We start from the raw sequence: 24,613 nt of genomic DNA, 5'->3' as shown, positions 1-24,613 counted from the left end.
CGTTTCAAAATATGCCCAGTAGGCTAGATCGTCTAATTCAGGGGTTTTGTAGCAGTTCACATTGCTCAAAAGGGGTAATTTCTAATATGCATTCCTTTGCATGTCTTCGTTATTCGGTTTACTCACAATAAAATGTCACTCGAGGTGTCCAACATTTGACAGTAGAATGTCACTCATAAGTACACTGAAACCATGGAAATGCCACACATAGGCAATGAAAAATCTGCAGCCTTAAGCACAGCATCACACAAAAGGCCTTCAAAATACTGGGCTTAATGTGTCGCTAAAAGAGCCAAAAGCATAACTCTTAAATTTCACACATAAAATAAGACAATGTCAAATTTAAATACCCTGAAAATATGAAACTGTAACGCCTAAGCCCACTGAAAACTTGCCAGTGCCTCTCCCGAACACAAGCTCACCTTTCAGCACCTGAATGACAAGGTCTATGCCCTCCCGGCGGCCAATCAGGGTCTCTTGGAACTTAAAGCACCAAACAACTCCACTGCCCTCTTTAGCCCAGCTTCAGCCGACTGCTCCAACCCCAGCAGAGCCGCCAAGGCCAGAACAGGAGAGAATCTGAACCAAGCGGGACCCTGCACGCCAGACGAGACGGCCCTCTCCAGCGCTACACATGCAGGACTGCTTCTGGGCGCACTAGTAGATAAGCCTTGTAAATACAAACTCACTATCCTGCATGAGAAATGGTCACCACACTTTAGATTTGTTTGGACTACTGCACCAAAGGAAAAAGAGAAAACATACTACAAAACAGATGGTAGAAAGGATTTACCGTGCCTCAGCCCATTTTATATTGCATTCTTCTTAGAACCTGAAACAAGTTAAACTAGCTTTACTATGGAGTTCCTTCTTGTAGAATTGTGGCAATTAGTAAAAAAAAAAAACATGCAGACAGTACGCTCTCAAAGACCCCTCTCCTTGCTCATCCCGCTTTTAATCTCTTTCTACCACCTCTTTCCCCTACTTCTTGTGCTTGCAGAGCAAAAGTGCCAATTTTTCAGCACTAGCCACGCAGACATTAGCTGCTAGGAAAACACTAAAGCGTGTTTTTTAAATCCCAACTGCAAGGAAAATAAATTGTACGTTCTGTAATCAGCATCCCGTGCTATCACGCATACTACGGAAAAAAGGGGGTGGGAAACCCAATATACCCTTGCGGGCTTGGGCAGATAAAGTAACTATAGAAAAATTGCCAGCAAGGGATTTTACTTAAAGTTATGTATCACAGATGACAGATTGTTTATTGAATACCTATATATAAATCTGTTCCAATTAAATTGGTATCTGAAACATTACTTATAAAGTCACTGCAGTAGACAATGAAAGACAAAAGCAACACTGGAAATTTTATATCAAAAGATACTTTCTTTTATATATGTTTATAAACAAAAAATGCATATGGTACGGATAAGAATTGATCATTATTTATACAAATGAACAAGAAAATACAAACTTCTTCCTATAATTCATTTGTGAAAAAAGTCCAAACCAATGCAATTGAAAAAACAAATGACTCCTATCTTGCCAAAATAAAGATCACTTGTGTAATAAAAAGCAGATAAGGAAATTGACTTTGTTGTCGACGTTTCTGACTTGTATGGAATAATTCTTTCAGACCATTGTGAGAAGTTGGACTGGTATCTGATGCTCACTAGTTCTAGTGATCACCTTGTACCATGCCAAGCAACCCTTATGATGATTGGTTGTAAGTCAACCTAATAGACCAGCTATCCGAGTAGCGTGGACAAAGCAGTCTTAGGCTAAACTCTGTAAAGGCATGTGAAGCAAGCTGTTTTACCATACACAATCCCCTTGAATACCAAATGAAAGGACACCACACAGATATATATATATTGAAAATATATATATATTTATTTACTACAAATATCCCCTATACTCTTTATGAGCACAGAAGCAATTGCGTTAAAACAAAACACAGTTTAAATACACAAAAGTTGCACAATATGGATGAGCCCTAGGGGCCACCAAAACCATATACTAAAATAGTGGTATAAGAACCACCTAGCTGAAAGGAAGTAGGCCTAGGGCCTTGGGAATCGCTGGAGCTGTTCGGGACTAACAGTGAAGAAGTCGGGAAAGGCCCATGGGACTCCGGTGCAGCGCTTAAAGCACACGCATGCACCAATGCAATGTCAATGGTGCGTAAAAGTTACAAAGTTACTGTTTAAGGAACCTTCTGAGTGACCTAGAAGGACAAAACTTAAGACCTAGACACTAGAGGTGTGTACCAGTGTAGGAACACCGGCGTTGCTGAGTTACCTCACCCACAGGAAGCGGGTGCACAGGTGCAAAGTAGTGTCGGGTTTCATCACGCAGGTCGATGGTGCCTGAAGATGAAGATGCTGCAGGCGGGTCGTCGAGGAGAGTTCCGGTGGATCCAAGGGTGGATCTGAAGTGGTGAAGACCTGAAAGCAGAGGAGACAATGTTCAAAGTCACTAGCCAGTGACTACTGTGGAACCAGGATGGAACCAGGCGATGTCGGGTGCAAACAGGCGATGAGGTGTAGCTTGTCTCTGCAGCCATGTGGACACGAAGAGGTCGAGGACGTCCAGGAGTCGATCACGAGCTGTCCTACGAAGGCTCTAGCTGATGGTGGTGTCGGCAACTTGATTGGAGCAAACAGGCCTTGGCTAATGCAAGCCACACAGGAAGTGAAGAAATCTTATCACTCGGACCAGCAGGGTCAGAGCGGGTGCTCCTTTTCAGGGGAGCGAGGGCAAGTCTGGAGCAACCAGACCCGCAGTGTTGATTGTAGGTTTCATTGCCAAGATGGCCGCTAGCCACGTGGCAAGTGGCCGGGATGGCGCGTCGAGTGGCAAAGTGCAAAAGGGTCCCACGCAGATCGTGGAGATGCTGGGGGGCTGATCTTCGGTGCAAATACTGCTCGGTGGCGGGGCTTCTCAAACCCCAAAGCACAGCGTCGAGGGTGCCTCGGGTGCTGCGCAGTCAGCTTCTCGGGGGTCATTCGAGATGTCCGCTCCCACGTCTCTCGGTGCCTCCACGGGTCTCTTCTTTGCAGGGACTGTGGATCGGGCTCTGAGATGTCTGGGAGTCTGGGTCTCGTCGGGCTCTGGGCCCGTGCTCGGGCTCCGGCAGGAGGCGGCGGCAAAGCAGACGTTGTGTTGCTGGGTGATGCCTGTGTTCACAGGGTGGCCACTCCTAGGCCACAAGGGAGATACTGTTCAGTCTTCTGTGCAGCCGAATGTCGAAGTCCAGTCTTCTTCTTTGTTTCAAGTTGATTTCAGGATGATCTGAGGTGCTATGGCACTGCTCCCACTCTTATTCCCAATCTGAGGGGTGGATCACCTGCTAGGTCCCTCCTCTGGGTGGGACCAGGAAGGGGAGTGGTTACACCCCCTTTCCTTTGTCCAGCTCCGTGCCAGGACTGGGGCTGGAAAGCCCCAGCACCGGTTTGGACTGACTTATGCACGGGGACACCTTGTGTGCCCCAGGCATGTCTCAATCTATTCAGCCCTGTCCTACCCAATACACAAAATCCTGTCTGGGGTGGTGCTCGCACCTCCCAAGGCAGGAAACCCTTTGTCCAAGCCTCTCTCGCTGGAAGGACTCCCAGCAGCAGGAGGTCAGACTTGTGTCTGTGGTGGCAGCATCCATTTTGTGATGCTGAGGCTCGAGTTTAACTTTAACCGGGGTTCAGGTTATGTACATGTCGTGTCCCTCTAGAAGGGTGGAATGCTATCCCCGTCGACAGGACTGTCGAGGGGATAGTATTCCAAATCGTATGACACCTTACTCGACATGTTTTGATAAAGCCAAACCAAAGTTAGCATATAACCGTGAGGTTATAATGCACTTAGAGTATATGGTATGGCAATATCCCGGAACAGCTAGGGGAGTTGTTCCCAACAGCTGCAGACAGGCTCAGCTCATGCTAGAGCACCATCTCACATGAAACCAAGCACTTTGCCTCCAGGATTGCTGAGGCCTTCCATAGGAGTGGCTTATAGGTTAACATGTGTCCAGTTAAGGTTAGATATAGGGATACTATATCTAAGTAAGAGGTGATTACACCAACGTACCCCAGCTGAGTGATCAGCCAGTTGTGTCAAATATGGAGGCCAGGCCAGGGGTGGCATAATACATGCTGCAGCCCCTGGTAGACCTTGGATACACCTATGCCCTGGGTACCTGGAGTACACTGTTACAGGGGCCTATAAGGTGAACCAGTTCCAATTCGTAATGCACCTAGAGTGCATTGGCATTAATTTAGAGAGAGAACAGCAGGCTGTGGGTCTGATTAGCAGGCCCACAGCCACTTTAAGTCATAAACCTGTGAAGCAAAAAGCAAACATTTGGGGTGACCATAGGATAGCGGACCCTACTCTCCTACAACCATCTTCAGGACTAATAATACATTTCTGGTTGTGACCCCTTCAACTTAAAATCCTTTGACTTCAGGAGTAGTGGAGTAGGCAAAAAAAGTCTTGTAACAACAGTCTTGCTGATCTGAATAATCAGTGTATGGTTATTTGGATGTTACCATAGGTAATCCTTCCTCCTACGAGTCGTGGAAAGGAGCTCTGCTTCCTAGGCGGAATAAGACTCTGCACCTACGAAGACTGAGGTAAGGATACTTACCTTTGCCTGACAGCGCAACATCCACGAATATTAGCAGAATCATAGCCTGCCCTCCCTTCCTACTAAAGGTTGTGAAAGACATTGATTATATAAAGGCATCCCAACCTACTCAAGGTAATCATGACCACTCACCTTGACGGACTACAATATCAAGAAGTCACGGTGTTGCAACTGATGCAAGCCATGCCCACTAAGGTCGGACCCCTCTTCAAATAAATGGCATTTGAATTTAACAAGGTGAGCTTGGTGTGCCTTTATTTCGTCCATGAGGAAGGGGCGTTTGTGGCCCCGAAACGTGTCGGACCTACGTTACTTTGGTGGAAGGTTTGATACTGCATGGGAGCCAGTTGAGACCGGAGGGTCCAGGTCTTGCGGTGAACTCCTTCGAAAGCATTTGCGCACCTTGCTCAAACTAGATATCACGGCTGGCCTGAGTCGTGGAAAGGAGCTCCGCTTCCTAGGCGGAATAAGACTTTGCACCTACGAAGACTGAGGCGAGGATATTTACCTTTGCCTGACAGCGCAACATCCATGAATATTAGCGGAATCACAGCCTGCTAACCCTTCCTACTAAAGGTTGTGAAAGACATTGATTATATAAAGGCATCCCAACCTACTCAAGGTTATCATGACCACTCACCTTTACGGACTACAAAACCCAGAAGTCACGGTGTTGCAACTGATGCAAGCCACGCCCACTAAAGGCGAACCCCTCTTCAAATAAATGGCATTTGAAGTGAACAAGGTGAGCCTGGTGTGCCGTTATTTCGTCCATAAGGAAGGGGCGTTTGTGGCCCTGAAACGCGTCAGACCTACGTTACTTTGGAGGAAGGCTCGAAACTGCATGGGAGCCAGTTGAGACCGAAGGGTCCGGGTGTTGCGGTGAGCCCTTTCGAAAGCGCTTGCGCATCTTGCTCAAAGTATATATGTATATATATATATGTATTTATATATCTGTGTGTGTGTGTGTGTGTGTGTGTATATATATATATATATATATATATATATATATATATATATATATAAGATGCAAACAGGCAGAAAGTGTATGGAGAAAGCACTATGCAGAGTCTGCTAGATCCCTCTTTAAACAAGTGCTGCTGGACTATAAAGCCCAGATTAAGCGCGCTAAAGCGAAATATCTAGAGGATATGCTATTACAGGCGTCTAACAAATCACAGACCCTGTTTAAAATAGTTAATAATCTTTCTAAGCCGACATTTGCAGCAAACAATATCCCGGCCTCACAGTCCCTCTGTGACACCTTGGCTGACGTATTTGAGGACAAGATTGCCACCATTCTGAGTGGACTCGCTAGTTCGGGCTGCTCATGTCCTCAGCCAATTGTTGCCCATGTACCTTTATTCATCTCAGGTCATCCAAAGTTGGAAAGCTTTACCCTTCCTCCGTTTGAGGATTTCTGTTTGTAGGAAGGTGGACACCTGACTATGGTTACCCCAGGTTTTTTGCCTTGTGTTTAGCTGGTTTTCGACTTAGCCTGCGGCCCTGATTAGCAGGGAACTAAGCCAACTATCTGCTCTCTCCTTAAAATGGACTCCATGCACCCTAGGTGCATAACCACATTGGTACTGGACACCTTGTCAGCCCCTATACAGTGCACCATAGGTGCCAAGGGCATAGGTGCATCCAAGGCCTACCAGGGGCTGCAGCATAGCTTTTGCCACCCCTGGTTGGTTCTTAAATTGACACAACAGGCTGATCACTCAGCTGGGGAAAGTTGGTGTAATCACCCCTTGCTTAGATATAGTATACCTATATCTAAACCTATAGCTGGACACATATAAACCTATAAGTCACTCCTATGGCAAGCCTTATCAATCCTGGAGGCAAAGTGCTTGGTTTTACGTGAGATGGTAATCGAGCATGAGCTGAGCCTGTCTGCAGCTGTCGGGAACAACTCCCTTAGCTGTTCTGGGATAATGACATACCATATACTCTTAAATGCATTATAATCCATCGCGGTTATGTGCTAACTTTGGTTTGGCTTTATCAAAACATGTCGTGTAAGGTGTCATACGATTTGGACTACTATCCCCTCGACAGTCCTGTCGACGGGGATAGCATTCCACCCTTCTAGAGGGAGAAGACCTGTTACTTTGCTAAAACGCGGTTAATCCTAACCAGAGCCTCAGCATCACAAAATGGATGCTGCTGCCACCGACACAAGTCTGACCTCCTGCTGCTGAGCGAAACTTGGCAGAGGAGGCCTGGACAAAGGGTTTCCTTCGCAGGGAGGTGTTACAGCACCCCAGACAGGAGATAGTGTATTGGGGCAGGGAGGGCTGAAAGAAACTAGACGGTGCCTGGGGTGCACAAGGCTTCCCCTTGCATAATCCGGTCAAACAGATTCTGGAGCACACCAGCCCCAGTCCCAGCGCGACCCTCGACAAAGGGAAAGGGGTGTAACCACCCCCTTCCTGCGTCCCACCCATAGGAGGGACCTAGCAGGTAATCCAGCCCCCTAGATTGGTATAAGAATGGGAGCCGTGCCAACGCACTGAGATTATCCTGACTGAAACTTATGAAACAAAACTCTGGACCCTTCGACATCCTACTCGACGTAGAAGACTGAAGAATCTCCCTTGTGGTCAAGGAGTGACCACCCTGTGCAAACAGGCACCATCCAGCACCTCGACGTTTGCTTTGTTGCAGTTCCCGACGGAACTCGAGCGACAGAGATCGACAAGACCCAGCGTGCCTGCCTTCTAACAGCCCGATCCACAGTCCCTGCAGAGCTGAGACCCGTGGAGGCGACCTGAAGCGCGGGGCCTGCCATCTTGGAAAGACCACGAGGCGCTGACCGTGCAGCATCCGAGGCCCCCTCGAAGCTGTGCATTGGGGTTTGAGAAGCCCCAGCCCTGAGCCACTCTTGCACCGAAGCTCACCTCTCTACACTCACTGAGTGCTGCATGGGGCCCTACTGCATCTTTTGCCTCAACGCGTTGGTCCGGTCGCTTGCCCGTTGGCTAGCGGCCCCTGTACCGACGAACTTTGAAATCTGACTTGTGAGTCTGGTTGCTCCAGACTTGCCCTCACTCCCCTGAAAAGGAGCACCCGCTCTGACCCTCCTGGTCCGAGTATTAAGCGATCTTCGAATCTTGCGTGGGTTGCGCTTGCCAAGGTTTGTTTGCTCCAATCCGGAAGCCGACAGCGAGAGCCTTCGTGGGACAGCTCATGATCCACTCTTGGACATCCTCGGTGCCCCAGAGTCCACGTGGCAGCGGAGACCAGCTTTTCGACATCGACCTGATTGCGCCCGACATTGCCTGGTTCCTTCCTGGTTCCACCCTTGTCACTGCTGAGTGACCCAGACTCTATCCCCTCTGCTTTCAGATCATCTATATCTTCGATCCACCCTTGGATCACACGGGACACTTCTCTTCTTGACGCCTGCAGCATCTTCATCCTCCGGCACCATCAACCTGCGTGACGAAACCCGACACTACTTTGCACCCGCTTCCTGTGGGTGAGGTAACTCAACAACGCCGGTGCTCCTGCACTGGTACACATCTCTAGTGTATATGTCTAAAGTTTTGTCCTTCTAGGTTAAGCGGAAGTCTCCTTTTGCAGTAACTTTGTAACTTTTACGCACCATTGACTTTACATTGGTGCATGTGTGTGCTTTAAGCGCTGCACCCGAATCCCGCGGGCTTTTCCTGACTTCAGCATTGCTAGTCCCGACTGCTCCCAGCGATGCCCTAGGCCTAACCACTGTTCGATTAGTGATACTTATACCACTTTTTTAATATATGGTTTGCGTGGCCCCTGGGCCTCATCCATAATTGTGCAACTTTTATATGTTTAACTGTGATTTTGTTTAAACGCTTGTGCCTCTGCACTCATAAAGAGTACAGAGGATTATTCTAGTAATAAATACATATATTTTTATAATATGTAACTTGTGTGGTGTCCTTTCAATTGATATTACAGGATTGTGATTGGTAAAACAGCTTGCTTAACACGACCTCTTGAGTTAAGCCTTTAAGGCTGCTTAGTCCATGCTACCCTTAGGATTGCTTGTCTATAAGGTTGACTTACAACCTGACACCATAAGGGATTGTTTGGACTGATACAAGGTGCCCCCAGAATTGGAAACATCATATATCAAGCCAACTTCTCACATTGGTGCGCAGCGGTGCGGATTTGAGCTTGCTGTTTTACCATTGCAATCTTTTTATCAAATTGAAAGATCACATTAAGTACCTTAGGTACATATAAACAAAGCTTAGCATATTTAAGTTCTACTGAACTTAGTAGTTTTAGATCAAAGGGATTAGCACACCCTGCCTACAACTCACTAGCAAGGTACAGTAGGAAAACAGTTAGTGTAGGTAAGTGCACCACTTACACCTCACTAGCAGTCATGTCTGGCACAGGTGAAGCTTCCAGCTGTCTACCTGCGTTGGTTGACCTTACCAAGGCAACCTCCAGCTATGACAACCTCAGCCACAGAGACTTGAGTGCCTTGTGCACTTCAAGGGGGCTGAGAAAGGGTCACAACCCTACCATTCCCATCCTAATAGCCATCCTGGAGAAGGATGATCTTGAGAAAGCTAGTACAGCTCCCTTAGGGTCAGGAGATGGAGTGAACCCCCCAGAGAATGAGAACACCACCCCAGACTTAGAAGATGTGGAGGTGGATCCTGAATCAGAAGAGTCAGATCAGGATCAGAGGGGTAACCAGGTACATGTGGGGAGGCTTAGCCAAACCAACTTGGACCTACTTGGAAATGGAGAGGGCCAGCACCTCCCCAGAGTACAAAGCAGAATTGTTCCAGGCAATACAAGATTGAGATCTCCCTCCAGGGACTCTCACATTTCTAGTGCCTCAAGAGAATCTCAAAGGGGAATGACATTTCCCCCCCCCCCCCCCCCCCCCCCCCCCCCCCCCCCCCAAAGAAGAGAGCATAAGGCCAGAATGAGGGCTGTCCAACTCCAGATAGAGAGGGAAGAGGTAGCCTTGGCCCAAGCTAAACTTGCTTTGGCAAGGGAACAAAAATTGAGTGGCTTAGATGCCACTGGTGGCAGCAACATAATTCCTAGAGAGAAAGACAGGTCCTATGATACTAGAAACCGGACAAAGATTGTGCCCCCCCTACAGAGATGGGGATGACATCCACAAGTGGATAACTGCTCTGGAGAGAGCCTGCATGGTACAGCAGGTTCCTCAAGAACAGTGGGCTGCAATTTTATGGTACTCCTTTTCTGAGAAAGGGAGAGATAAGCTCCTCACAGTTAGACCTGAGGATGCTAAAAAATTACACTGTCCTTAAGAGTGCTCTGATAGATGGGTTTGGCCTAACCACTGAACAATACAGGTTAAAGTTCAGAGATACCCAGAAAACACAGACACAGGACTGAACTGATTTTGTAGATTGTGCTACTAAGGCTCTGGGAGGTTGGCTACATGGCAGCAAAGTACATGACTTTACAGGATTGTATAATTTGATTATGAGGGAGCAGATCCTAAGTAATTGTCAGAACCAGCTTTTACACCAGTACCTGGTGGACTCAGATCTGACCTCTCCACAAGAATTGGGTAAGAGGGCAGACAAATGAGTCAGAACCAGGATTAGGCCTAAGAATCAGGGCAATGACCAGAAGAAGGAGTCTACCAAACCTCAAGATAAGAGTGGGGATAAATCTAAAGAGAAGACTTCCCCAGGGCCCCAAAGAAAAAGCCATACTGCCATGCCTGTAAACAGACTGGCCATTGGAAATCAGACAGCTGTTGTCCAAAGAATGGCAATATAGAAAATATTCCTCCAAAAACAGCTCCAACACTTCCTGTCACTGTCAGCAGTGGTCCCCAGGTGGTGGGAGCACCCCCAAGAATTTGGCTGGGTTTACTTTTGGAGCACAGGTGGATTCTGGCCTAACCAGGTCCCCTGACTTAGCTACTCTTGTTTGTGATAATGGCATGGGCTTTGCCAACTTCAAAGTCAACGTCAAAAAGATTTATATAGCGCGCTACATACCCGGAGGGTCTCAAGGCGCTTGAAGAAGGGTGGGGAGTTATTTGTCGAATATCCAAGTTTTAAGTTGCTTTCTGAATGCTAGATGGTTCTGAGTGAGACGAAGGTGAGTGGGGAGTGAGTTCCAGGTTTTAGCTGCGAGGTAGGAAAAGGATCTACCTCCCATGGTGGTTTTATTGATGCGAGGTACGGTAGCAAGGGCTTGGTTGGAGGATCGTAGCTGACGGGAGGGGGTGTAGAAGGAAAGACGTGTGTTGAGGCATTCGGGTCCAATTTCATAAAGTGCTTTGTGTGCGTGGGTTAGGAGTCGGAAAGTAATCCACTTATTGACGGGGAGCCAGTGGAGGTTTTTCAGGTGACTAGAGATGTGGTCTTTACGCTGGATGTCTAGTATGAGTCTGGCTGATGCGTTCTGGATGCGTTGGGGTTTATTCTGGAGTTTTGCGGTGATACCGGCGTATAGGGTGTTTCCGTAGTCCAGGCGGCTTGTAACCAGTGCATGGGTGACCGTTTTTCTGGTTTCGGTGGGGATCCAGCTAAATGTTTTTTTGAGCATGCGAAGAATGTTGAAGCAAGATGATGAAACGGCGTTTACTTGTCTGTTCATAGAGAGTGAGGAGTCCAGGATGACGCCCAGGTTCCGTGCGTGGTCCGTCTGGATGGGAGCTTTTCCAAGGGCCTCTGGCCACCAAGAGTCGTCCCAGGCGGAGGGGGAGGTACCTGTCTGAGTTCAGTTTCAGACGGCTATGCTTCATCCACTCGGCTACTTCTTTCATTCCTTCCTGTAGGTTAGTTTTGGTGGTGTTAGGGTCTTTGGTGAGTGATAGGATCAGTTGAGTGTCATCCGCGTAGGAGATGATGTTGAGGTTGTGTTGGCGTGCGATGGCCGCGAGGGGGCTCATGTATACGTTGAAGAGGGTGGGGCTGAGTGAGGACCCTTGGGGTACGCCGCAGATGACTTCAGTGGCGTCTGAGTTGAATGGTGGGAGGCGGACTGTCTGGGTTCTTCCGGTGAGGAACGAGGTGATCCATTCCAGTGCTTTTCCTTGTATTCCGATGTTTCTGAGGCGCTGTAGAAGGGTGCTATGGCAGACTGTGTCGAAGGCTGCGGAGAGGTCGAGTAGGATGAGGGCGACTGTCTCCATTGTCCAGGAGAGTTCGAATGTCGTCTGTTGCTGCGATGAGGGCGGTCTCCGTGCTGTGTTTGGCTCGGAAGCCGGACTGTGAGGAGTAGAGGGATTTGTTTGTTTCGAGAAAGGCGGCGAGCTGGTTGTTGACAGCTTTCTCGATGACTTTGGCTGGGAATGGAAGGAGCGAGATAGGGCGGTAGTTTTTGAGTTCGGTGGGGTCCGCTGTGGGTTTTTTCAGAAGGGCGCTGAGTTCTGCGTGTTTCCAGCTTTCCGGGAAGGAGGCGGAGTTGAGGGAGCAGTTGATGACGTCTCGAAGGTGTGGTGCTATGATGGAGTCTGCTTTGTTGAAGATGTGGTGAGGGCAGGGGTCTGTGGGGGATCCTGAGTGGATGGAGTTCATCAGGCGGATGGTGTCCTCAGTGGAGATTGGGTTCCAGTCATTAAGGATATTCAAGGGGGGTGAAGGTCCTGCAGAAGGTTGGGCGGGTTGGTCTCCGGGTCGGTTGTCGAAGCTGTTGTGGATGTCTGCGATTTTGTTGTGGAAGAACGAAGCTAGGGAGTCGCAGAGGGCTTGAGAGGGGGTGATGTCGTTGGAGTTGGCTGAGGGGTTGGTAAATTCTTTGACGATGTTGAATAATTCCTTGCTGTTTTGGGCGTTGTTGTCTAGTCGGTCTTTGAATGCGGCTTTCTTGGCAGATCGGATTAGTTGGTGGTGTATGCGGGTGGCGTTCTTGAAGGCGTCCCTGGGGCTGGTGTTTGGGTCTTTTTTCCAGGCCTTCTCGAGGGAGCGACAGAGTTTCTTGGATTTCTTAACATCATCGCTGAACCAGGATGCGTTTTTGCTGCTTAGTTTGATTTGACGTTTTTTCAGCGGTGCTAGGATGTCGGCGATGTTGGATAGCCATTGGGTGAGGTTAATGGCTGCTTGGTCGGGGTTTGAGGAGTGGGCAGGGGGGTTTTGGAGAAGCGATGCGGAGATCTGATCGATGGTGATTTTGTTCCAGTTTCTTCGCATAGTAGGTTGAGGATGGTTGTGAGTTGTGGTCTTTTTGTAGATAAAGTGTACGCAGCTGTGGTCCGTCCAATGGAGAGTAGTGGTGTGACTGAAGGAGACATGTTTGCTGGAGGTGAAGATAGGGTCGAGTGTGTGACCAGCGATGTGGGTGGGCGTAGTGACAAGTTGTTTGAGTCCGAGGTTGGCGAGATTGTCCAGAAGGGAGGTGGCGTTGCTGTCATTGCTCTTTTCTAGGTGAAAGTTGAGGTCTCCCAGCAGAATGTATTCCTCGGAAGGGAGGGCGTGTGGGGTGATAAAGTCAGTGATAACGTCGCTGAATTGTGTACGGGGTCCTGGAGGTCGGTAGAGGAGTGTGCCTCTGAGTGTGGTTTTGGGGTCGGTGTGCATTTGGAAGTGAAGGTGTTCGGCACTGCTTGCCCAAACACTTTGAGCAAGTACAGACAGGAGCCCCTCATCAATGGTCTGAAAATCGAGGCCTTTAGAGACACAGGGGCTAGCATCACCATGGTGGCTGAATGTCTAGTCCCCTCAAGGCAACTCAAGACCTGGTGCCAAATACCAGGTGACCAATATTGATGGAATACAAACCAATCATCCCATGGCAGTAGTAAGTCTCAGCTGGGGAGGTGTCACTGACCCAAAGAGAGTGGCAGTGTTGCCAAACCCAGAATGGACCGCCAATCCAACTTTTAGAAATGTCTCTACCATAGACTACATTTTCACCAACGAAGGGCTGGCCCAAAAACTTTGCAACTTTATAGTGGACGACAGAGATGAAAGCGATCATAGGCCCCTCCGCGCCACATTCAACCTGGCGCGGGTACAAGCAGAATCACAAGAAGCCATTGGAACCACCACGGGGGAAGAACATCATAAAGTCCTTTAAAGAATAAAATGGTCAACCAATCTCAGCCATAGACTGCTAGATTATGTAGCCAGAAGGGAGGAAGAACCTAACCCAGTCCACACTGAGAACATCATCAACCTCTGGGAAACACTGACCTCGGACATATTGGAATGTCTGGGCAATAATCACCATCTAAGAAGTTGCCAATTCCACACTGGGTCTCGCCGTTCAAAATCGCGGTGCCTAACGCAGAGTAAGCGTGCTCTTAACAAGGCAATTAGGGTACAAAAGAAAGGCACTCATTTGCCAGGGAGGCACACCATTGCCGCTTTGCGAACTGATTATAAAAAGAAAGTCTGGGACCACAAAAAACTGCAGACCGAACAGAATTGGTTGACCGTGTTCTCCTTAATTAAAGGAAATGACAACAGCAAGCTTTGGCGCTTTATTAACAGTCTGACCCCCAGAGGAGAGCAAAAGGGAAACAGTGTTGCAGGGAAAGTGTGGGAACATTATGCCAAGGGGCTGAGTCAAACCGGTCCACCCCAGGAAGCCTTGCGTGGTCTAAGGCGGCGGCAACTATCGAACCCGAAAGTTCCACGACAGAAGGCCTAAATCCGACCTGGCCCGGAAAGTTTACAGAGGCGGAGGTCCTAAAGTGCATCAAGGCCATTAGAACCGATGGCGCTCCAGGCCCAAACGGGATTCCGGCCCAGGTCCTGAAAACTGCCTCAGCCTTTTTTGCATCCAGACTTACCCCTTTATTTAACCACTCTTTTGCCACCGCAATTTTGCCAACCTCTTGGAAAGGTTCAATTCTATTCCCTATCCATAAAAAGGGGGATCATACGAACCCAGCCAATTACAGGCTTATAGAAGCAAAGATATACGCCCGCCTTCTTCTAAGGGACCTGGAGGACTGGGTGGACAAGAACGGCATTCTCCCGCCCACACAGACCGGCTTTAGGGCTTATAGCTCCACCCTCGATAACATCATAGCCCTTTCCTACCTTGCGAAGAAGGCCAATACGAGGAATAAGCCGCCCCTGTTTTGCTGTTTCATAGACTACTCTACAGCCTTTGATCGAGTGAACAGAGGCCAGCTTTGGGTAAAACTTGATTCCTGGGGGCTACCCCAGGCCCTGCTAAAAGCCATAAAAGCGCTCTACGAGGGTACCTGGGTCAAGGTGAAGCTAAGTCCTACAATAAAAACTGCAAGAATCGACACCAACTCTGGCCTTAAGCAGGGGTGCCTCTTGGCCCCCATGCTTTTTAACTTGTATACTGCGGACATGGGGACAGCCCTGAAAGATGCCAACTTAGCACCCCCAAGATTGGGGAAGCTCGTCTTGGGAACGCTCCAGTATGCAGACGACACGTGATCATGGACCACACTAGGGTGGGGCTCCAAAGAGCCTTAAGCAGCCTTGCCTCCTTTAATAAGGCAAATGACTTGCGGATCAACGTGAGCAAGACTAAGATCGTCATCTTTGGCAAATACCCCCACAAAAAAAGACCCTGGGGGAGCACCGTATCGTTACTGCCTCATCCTACAACTATCTGGGCACCTGGGTCTCTGAGAGTGCCACTGCAGTCAAACACCTGAAGGAGCTTAAACCAAAAACCGACAAAACTATACTGTCGTTAAGACGCCTAAGTCATCGCTTGGAGAGTCCCTCAGCCGAACCAATGCTGACAGTGCTCAGGGCAAAACTGATCCCCGCCATCTCGTATGGGCATATAGCCTACCCAGGTGCATTTGACAAAGTGGTCAACGCGGCCCCGGCGAAAGCCTATAAGATGGTGTTACAGGCCCCCAGATATGCAAGGAACAATAGACTAAGGCTAGAAATAGGCCTTAAGCGACCAGAGCTGGCACTACTGGGGGACCTGTTAAAATTCTATATTAGAGTATTGAAAGCGCCAGAACATACCCTAAAGCACTTCCTAAAATCAATCGTTGGTGAGGTGGGCTCTCCCTGGCACTCCAAGGTGGAACTAGCCATTGACTCACTGAAAATCGAGAGAAGGAGCCTGCCCCTGCACGAAATTCCATTTTCAGCCTGGGCCCAAGCTGTTAAGCGCCAAGTTCAGACCATCTCTTTCGGGCTTGACCTTGCATCTCTTCGGCAAAATCCATTAACTCAGGCCCTGGACAAATCATATATTTCTGGTAAACCCCAAACATACCTGCAAGACCCAGTATCCACTCACGCGAGAAAGAAAATTCTGTACTTTCACCTTTTGGCCCTCAGGATCGTGGACTTTAACCCCAAATGGGCACGAACGGATGGCGCCATAGCCTGTCGTCTATGCAACTATCGCAGAGAATCCTGGCTACACTTGTTGTGCTGCTGCACAAAGCTGGTCAATGACCGTCATCGTTTGTTGCTTCCGATTTTACCGAACATGGGCTACAGAACTTGCAGAGAGGCTTCGGACTGGTGCCTCTCTGTCTCCACGACCTGTTTGATAGCCAGAGTTGGGAAATTCATACACCAGGTAAAAATGGCACTAGACTCCCACTTAACGGCCACTAATCCCAAGGCTTCCGACTACAGGGTCTGCGCCCTAGCGGTGGCCCCAAACCCTTCAGCTCAATGTTAAATCAGGGTGTGTCCGCAAAGTAACTGTAATCTGGCCCCAGCCATCTAACCTGGGCTGGTTTAAGGGTCCAACGAGGAATCCATCTATCATTAACCGGCCTTGGTGTACGAATTGATTTTACCGAACTTTCATGTGCCTCTCCTCATCTGTTGTGAAACAAAGGAGCAACCAATACTCTCCTCCTTTTAAAAGAACTCTGTTTTGGACAACTAAACAGTACTAACTGTCAGTATTTTAACTTAAAGTGATATTTACTTTTATGAGTGGATGGGACACGTCGGGGGGAGACGGGACGTTCATCAAGTTTTTATTTATTTTATACTGTAAAGATTTTAAGTAATCGTGCAGTTCATCAATAAATTGCCAATTGTTTAATTCATCAACAGAAACTTTAATTTCAAGTGAGGCTTCATGTAACGCAATTAAACTATAATATCAAATGTGGCGTAGGTAACGGACGCATATGCCAGAGCTTGTTTAATTTGTAGATTTATATAGTGCTGATAATTCCCGTTGAGAGCATCCAGGCGCTGTACATGGGCAAGAGGAGGGTAAGTGATTTGCCCAGACTTGCAGGATGTTGCGAGATTCGAACCGGGATCCCCGGCTCCCGAGTCGGCAGCTCTGGCCGTTGCCCCACACTCTCCTTTCAGCTCTACCTCCAAATAATGTCTTTTTAAATAAGTTGAGAAAAGTGCCCAATCATAAATGGTTTGTCGTTCCCGGCTTTGGAAAAGCCACTGTGCATAAAATGGTGATTTTTTTTAAATTTATTTTTTATATACAATAGGTCTTGCATTTACCAAATTTAAGCTATTGGCATTGTAAATGACAATGCCTTTTATTTATGTTTTAAGAACATAAATAAAAGGCATTGCCATTTATAATGTCAATAGCTCAAACCTCGTAAATGCAAGACCCATTGCATTGAAAATGCTTGTCCATTGGTTCGAATTGTATTCAATGCCAGTTCACTGTTTAGAATTGCACAATATGTCTCGCATTTACGCAAATTTAAGCTATTGGCATTGTAAATGACAATGCCTTTTATTTATGTTTTAAAAACATAAATAAAATGCATTGTCATTTATAATGTCAATAGCTCAAACTCGCGTAAATGTGAGACCTATTGCATTGCAAATGCTTGTCCATTGGTTCCAATTGTATTCAATGCCATTTCACTGTTGAGAATTGCACAAAGCTTTGCCATTACATCTCAGTTATGGCCTCGGGTAAAGTATCTCCTTCCATTCCAGAGAAGTTCAGCATGAGAGACCTTATCTCTAATCTTATAAGAATTGAGAGTGAGGTGGTGCAGATGCTCCACACTTCCTCCCTCTAAATATTTGGCTCAGCTGTTCATCAGACAAAGCCAGGGTGAAAGGGATGCACAACACAACTCTGCGTATCCTGCCACATTCCCTTTATGCCTGTAAATACAGCTCTAAATGTACACCTGGTTTCTGGGCAGCCACACATGTATCTGCAAAGGATCAGGTCAAAGCTATAATTACAGTCATTGTTATTAGCAAACTACTTACAACCGCCAATCGAACTGTGTACCTCAAATGATCTGCAGTTCTTTCTGTGTAATGATTACACTAATCCTACATTTATTTTTCCTTTTCTTTTTAGGTACATCACACCCTCTGATACCAGATATTTCGATGATCCAAAGTCACCACTGCCAAGTCATGATTTAAAGAAAATTCAAATAACTGCTCTCGCCTTCTGTGCAATGTGCCGGTGATGGATCAGAAGAACCTGTCCCACATCCAACTGTGGTGCCCCAGACCCTTTGGCACCTACTCACAGAATAAGCAAAGCATTGAGAACCAGAGCCAAATTAAGAAACCGTTTACCTGCAAGCTCAAGGCAGAAGAAGCTGAAAAGGGAGCATTTTCTGAAAACACTCCCCCAGACCTCGCAGAAGTCCGCCCTCTTCAAAACCAGGTGGAGGAGGAGCGGGTTCAGCTGGACACATGGTATGTCATCAAGCCTGGTAACACCAAAGAAAAAGTAGACTTTTTTGTGGCTCACCAGTGTAGTGTAGGAGGGCGAGCCAGTGCTGGAAAAGTGAAAGGCAAGTGGGGCACTGACAGTTCTCAGGCCAAGCGGAGGCGGCGATCTCATGATCCGAACAGCAAAGGAGGAGAAAATGTGTGTCTGTCTGCAAGATCACCCTGCTGCTCTTCCACACCCGAGTCCAGCAGTTCCAGTGATGATACTGATTTGCTCTCTGTGGCAGATATGGTGGCCCTGGTGGAACAGCGAACTGCTCTGGCTCTTCAGAACTATTCCCACCCCTGTGAAGAGAACCCTTCCACTGGCAAGCCTAGGTCAGCCTCCATGGTATGTGTCTCCAACGAGGAGGAAAACCATGACGATTCTAGAACTTTTGATAGTAACCGGGTGGCAGAGGCTGTGGCACACTTTGAGTCACAGGAGCAAGGTAGAGGTGCTATACTTGACAACAGCTTGTCTAAGGAATCTGGTTTGAGCACATACGAGTGCATGACCAGCTCCCAGCACAGCCATGGAGAGGTGAGAATATCATTTCGTATCTCCAGCAGAGATAGCAGACCTTCCTCAGAGAGCAGCCCCAGTAATAGGCCCAACTATATGTTCATGGGATGTGGGGGCAATGGCACAAAGTCAAATGAAAAAATCACATGTAACTTTTACCAGTTGGTCAGTCCATCCCATGACTCACTTACCAACAATATGGAATTCTTGCTGCCCAATGGTGGGGAAATAGCTGACAGCTTTGGGGTTGGGATTAGTGAGCCTTTAAATATGGAGATGACTGATGAAGTGAAAGAAGCCTCGGGGAAACAGGAAATTGGGTCTGAATGCCGTTCTGCTGAGAAACTGGGTGCAATGTGCCAAGATTGTATGGCTAGCTTCCAAGTGGATGTGGTTGTCACTGGTGTTGTGGATCAGTGTGTCTTTTTTGGCAAAGACGGTACGAAAAACATGAAGGAGGAGACTGTGTGTCTGGCGGTCAGCTCTTCTCCAGCGGAGTCATTGTATGCCACCTGTACCGACCCACCTCCAGGGCAGCTATTCTTCGTCCCAACTCCAAAGCTGGAAGATGGCCCAAATGTGAAAAGCTCCCTCATAGATTCTCAGAACAACAACCGACTTAGCTGCGAGCATTTGGATGCATGTGCTGCTGGTAGCATGCAGCAGGGCACATCTGATACTACTTTGTGCCGACTTTACCGGCATGTCTCTCATGATTTCTTAGAAATCCGTTTCAAGATCCAGCGGCTTCTGGAGCCACTACAGTACATGCTTCTGCTGCCTGACCACATCATGGTGAACATTTTCAGTTACCTTCCAACCCAGTCTCTGGCTGCCTTAAAGTGTAGTTGTCACTATTTCAAATGCATCATCGAGTCCTACAGTATCCATGCTACAGACTCCAAGTGGAACCGTGACCCCCTGTATCGGGACGACCCTTGCAAGCAATGCAAGAAGATCTATGAAAAAGGTGATGTATCACTCTGCCGGTGGCATCCCAAACCTTATCATCACGACTTGCCTTATGGACGATCTTACTGGATGTGCTGCCATCAGACTGACAAAGACACACTTGGCTGCCGAGTGGGACTTCATGACAACAACTGGGTGCAACCATATGACATGTTAAGGGACAGAGTGAAGAGGGAGGATGGAAGGTGAAAGAGCTCCAAAGAGAATAATGGAAACCCAATTCTTGTACATCCACTACTTGTGTGAGTGTGTGCATGAGCATCTGCTTCCCAAATGGGAAAATGTAGCTCTGCTTGTTTTGCATAGGTATTTGATGCTGTTCTAAGTAATACATTTCTTTGAGTGTGAAATAAAATTACATATTGCAGATCTTCTATGTGTTTAAAGACTGCTTCCTCCATAATTGGACATTAAAAAGGATTCTGTATAGTGCCACAGTGTTGAAAACTTAGTTCTTGCTTTTGCAAGCTGAAAGACGATGTTAAAATGGGGCATGGCACATAGGTGCCAAAACATAAACATAGGGCTAACGCAGAGACCATAGTCCTACCCTTTATCTCCACCATCTATCAAATAGCAGTACTCAGGAGGATTCGTTTGCAACACTGCAGTAGAAGGATTAAAACTGATTTCTGAAGGCAGTGCTGACTCTTCTTCTCCCAATTCAGTTTCTAGACCCCCTCCCCAAACTCAGAATGTCCACAAAACACTTCCACTGTCTTGGGAAAGTAATCTTACTTCCCTCTTGTGCACATGAACAGCTATGGGGCTTCCTGAATGGAACCCACTGCCTTTCCTCTGGTTCACTCACATTGTGTCCATTTATTTGTTACACAGATCACACAAAAACATACATGTGGTGGGATGGTCGCGCTTGGACCCTGGGTTACCTTGTAACAATGGTACTTTCAGTGAAGGAGTCAGTTCGCACTCTGCCAAAACACAGATAAAAAGGTCTGGTCACAACTACTGATGCACAAAAACACTGGACTGCTGCCACCTCCGCTCTACTTGCTAATTCCTTACAAGGGTGGTAGTCCACTGTTTGTGTGCCCTGCCATGTCCAGGACCTTACACCTTACGTCAGGGGACATTCAAAGGTATGGTCGCACTTTTTGATGACACCTCCCTCCCTCCCACTGTGGGTAGAAAAAACATCAACCTACCCCCTCCCCCCGCCAATCCAATTTGCCACACCTCTAAAATAGGTCTAGGCCTATTTAAACATTGCAGTTAAGTTATGTTACCACTTTTACAAATGCCATCAAATACAGGATTGCCAAACATACTATTCTGGTTAGCTAGACCTTACTAATGTGTAAAAGTGTCTATCCACAGTGTGGTGATCAGAACTGTGGGCGGGGAAGTTTGAAGAATCTTTGGAGTCCTTTTGACACACACTCACAGCCAGTTATTAAACGTAAAAGATGTTAGTAGTGGCCCATTCCAGAGTGGCTTACTGCTGCTGGTTTTTTCCCAGCTTAAAACAAAGCACTGTTCTAAGCATGATGCTGCTTTTAATAGAGCCTTGTGTTCCCACTGGGATCTGTTAAGGCCTCCCAGTTTGAAGGCCACTTCTCTAGCATGAAACTTGGGCCAAACATCCTAAAATAAGGTTACCATATGCTCACAGTTGACTACTCTATGGAGGGGTCAAGACTGTACACAGCGCAATAGATATTCCCATCTCCACCCTTTTGAACCTGCTTTACAATAACCAGTGAGGTGCTTCTGTTCCTTTAGGGATAAGACAATTCATTAATAGAGAATTCACTTATTGGAATACAAATCTGTTGAAGATAAAATGCTGTGGCCTCTTTCCCCAGTTATCTATTTTTAATAATGTGAAAACCTTGGATATGTATTTTGGTTGTGTTCAGTATCATTACCTGCTTCTAATTATAGATATTCTTTTATTTTGTGTGTAATAATTGGCAATTGTCCTGCAATTTTCTCGTTTCTTAGGAATAGCCTATTTTATCACACCAGTAATGCAATCTTATGTGCTTCAGGGTTTTCCACCGTTTTATGATGGCCATCTGAACTGCAAACAATAAGTGACGTATTTAATTATTTTCTGATGGATACTCCTAACTGCAGATTCCTCACCATGGGAATATTTCATAGGCATCAAATTGGATCCATAAACTTTTATGGAATACTCCTGCACACTGGTAGGTGGCGCTGCATTTGTGTACCACCTATGCTGACAGACAACAGTTCCTTTCTTTCTGATCCTTCATTGCGCATCCAGAGTTTCTTCTTTGTCTTCAAGACCTATTTTTAATTAAAATAAAGTACCAGCGTGCAAGGGATTGTCACCCCAAAGACAGAAGAAGGCATAGGTTTTAGTGAGAACCGCAATCTTGGACTCCAGAGAGGGTGAAAGGACATCAGTTTGACTTCCGATCTCCAAAGGGGCCAATTCAGAGCCTAGTCCTGGTACACAAATTCATCATTGACATTCCAGCAAGTAGAGTCCATCAGAGAGATCATGCTGCACATTTTTGGCACTTTACTGGTTCCCTTCTGGCCTGTCTTTGTGCACCAAGGATCCACAGTGGCCCCCAGTCTTACTTCCACCGACAGATCTGTCCCCACCACCATCTGAGCCCTGTGAACTTGCATCCACCCCCTACGCTTGTTCCCTTTATATTAACCCCAGTGCCAACTCTGCTAGTGTATTTGCAGCACATTGTACTATGCAGCTCCAGGCAAAATTAACCACAAACAAGACTTCACCCTGCTCTGACTGGTACGCAAACAATGGGCAATCCTGATGTAGGGGATAATATTCCACAGCATGATGAGGGAATGGACCTAAGATTATCTACCCTTTAGCCAAATCTTATCAAGCCAACAGGCCTCTAAGATCGGATGAATTGCACTTGGCCTTTGTACCAAGGATTAAAACAGCTAGAAGCAGAGGTCAGCTTTTTTCTTATAACGCGTCCAAGCCCTGGAACTCTCGTCCTATCCAGCTGCGGAAAGAAACCAATCATCTGATTTTTCGCAAGCTGTTGAGAACCTGGCTCTTCCCCAGATGAGCTTCTGAGGCCTCTTTTATTTCCAGCGCTGGGATGCCCATGGGTAGCCATGCGCTTTTTAAATACCACTTCTATTCTATCTGAAGATATAGAAACGCTGGTTATAGTGTGAGTAAAGTGCATGGGATATTTTGTTACTATCCAAATCTTGTGAACTGAAGTCTAAAAGTAGGCCTGGAAGTATACAAAATTACATGTGTGTACACAGATGCAGTGCTTTAACTTATTGTTTGGTTGATGGTTACTGTAGATGAGATGAGAATGTAGTCTAAATGTGAAGCGGCTCAGCATTGCATCTGAACACAGATATCTGAAACCTTCTAACCCGAGCATATGAGTACAGAGTTGAATGTGGAAAAGTATCTGTTATGGAAAGTTGGCCTGGTTTGGAGTTGGATGTTCGGCAGCTACAACATATTGCATCTAAAAGCGTCTTCAGTTTTCCCTTTCTTCCTGAGAGAGAATTTTGAGTTTAGCCCTTGTGGTACTCATTTTAGACATCCTTCAAAAAGCATGCATAATGTGGGCTACTGCTGCTATGGCTACTCCTGGTGAGACTCCGATTTAGAAAGTGATTATGTTATGTATACACAGTTGCAGTCCTTTAACCTCTTATGATTTGGGTGATGGTTACAGGAGGTGAGAGAAGAGTGCAGTCTAAAAATGAAGTCTTTTGTTGCTTCTTCCAAACACAGATTTATGTAACCTTATGATCAAACAGAACAGAGGAGCATAGAAAGAGGTGGAGGTGGGGGAAGTATGCGTTGTATAAAGTTAACATGGTTTGCAGTTGGGTGTCAGGCAGCTGAAACAGGTTTCATCTAAAGACCTCTTTAATTTCCTCTCCTGAGAGCGTAATTTGAATTGAACCTTTGTGGAACTCCTTTGAGACACTCTACAGAAAGCATTCAAAAAAGTGGACTGATACTTGAGTGGTGATATTTGAGTTTAGAAAGTGAGGTGAACAGTTAATTTGCACCTTCTGGTGCAGTAAGAGTGACTACTATTGACTATATACAATTACTACATCAGAAGATTAAGAAATGTTAGTTTTAGGCTGAGAAAAGTATATGGAATAGCTAGCTACTATCTGAAGAACTCATGTAAACTAAATTCTAAAAGTAAGCCTGAAAGTATGCAAAATTATGGAGTGCTTTAACTTTTTATGGTTTGTGCAATGGATACATTAGGTGAAAGACGAAAATGTAGTCTAAAAGTGAGTGGCAGTCCCTGCTTCCAAACGCAGATATCTGAATCCTCGTAGCCAAACAGACCAGATGAGCATAGAGTTGAAGAAGGGATCCTACGTGCTGTCCAAAGTTAGCATTTTTAGAGTTGGGTGTTATTCATTTAGTTGGTCAGACCGTCAGTATTTTGACAACAAACACTACTCCATCTCCAACATACACCTCCGATGGGATGTCGAAGGTTTTGCCATTTGTCCGCTTGCCTTGTTTAAAATAGGTGAACACATGGCAAGTGTTCACTGTCCGTAAGAGGCAATCAAAATAGTAAAACTTCCATGGCAAGGGGAATCATAGTTTTTTATTTACAAAATAAACACTGAAGCTATCCGTCACACTTTTAATGCATTGATGGGAACTACCATGACTGCGGTGCCTGCTAATGCAAGAGATGCATGCTGTGCTGGCAGACATCTCTAGATTCAGAGGATGGATCCTCATTGGGGCCACTGAGTATTTTGCTCCGTGTCCATGACAGGTTATATACTGTCATCCGCGGTCCAAATCGTTCCCTCTAGCCTTTTTGGTCCCAATCATCCACTGGAGTACGTTATCTTAAGCCCCTCAGGAGAAGTGATTACTGGGTG

At 46.8% G+C, this 24,613-nt stretch overlaps 1 protein-coding gene across 2 annotated transcripts in view; it reads left to right on the top strand.

Moving 5' to 3' along the window:
• Positions 1-20,112, top strand: part of FBXO46 (F-box protein 46) — a 151,154-nt gene extending 131,042 nt beyond the window's left edge. For both annotated transcript variants that reach the window (XM_086938363.1, XM_086938364.1), the window contains exon 2: positions 17,873-20,112. In XM_086938363.1, the coding sequence (XP_086794489.1) occupies positions 17,987-19,924 (1,938 nt within the window). In that variant the 5' untranslated portion in view covers positions 17,873-17,986 and the 3' untranslated portion in view covers positions 19,925-20,112. The remainder of the gene's footprint in view (positions 1-17,872) is intronic.
• The last annotated feature ends 4,501 nt before the right edge of the window (positions 20,113-24,613 follow it).

This window comes from Lissotriton vulgaris, chromosome 9 (genome assembly GCF_964263255.1).
Source record: "Lissotriton vulgaris chromosome 9, aLisVul1.2, whole genome shotgun sequence".
Classification (NCBI taxonomy): Eukaryota; Metazoa; Chordata; class Amphibia; order Caudata; family Salamandridae; genus Lissotriton; species Lissotriton vulgaris.
The sequence above is the reverse complement of the archived record's forward strand: the minus strand, read 5'-3'. Positions and strand labels throughout refer to the sequence as shown.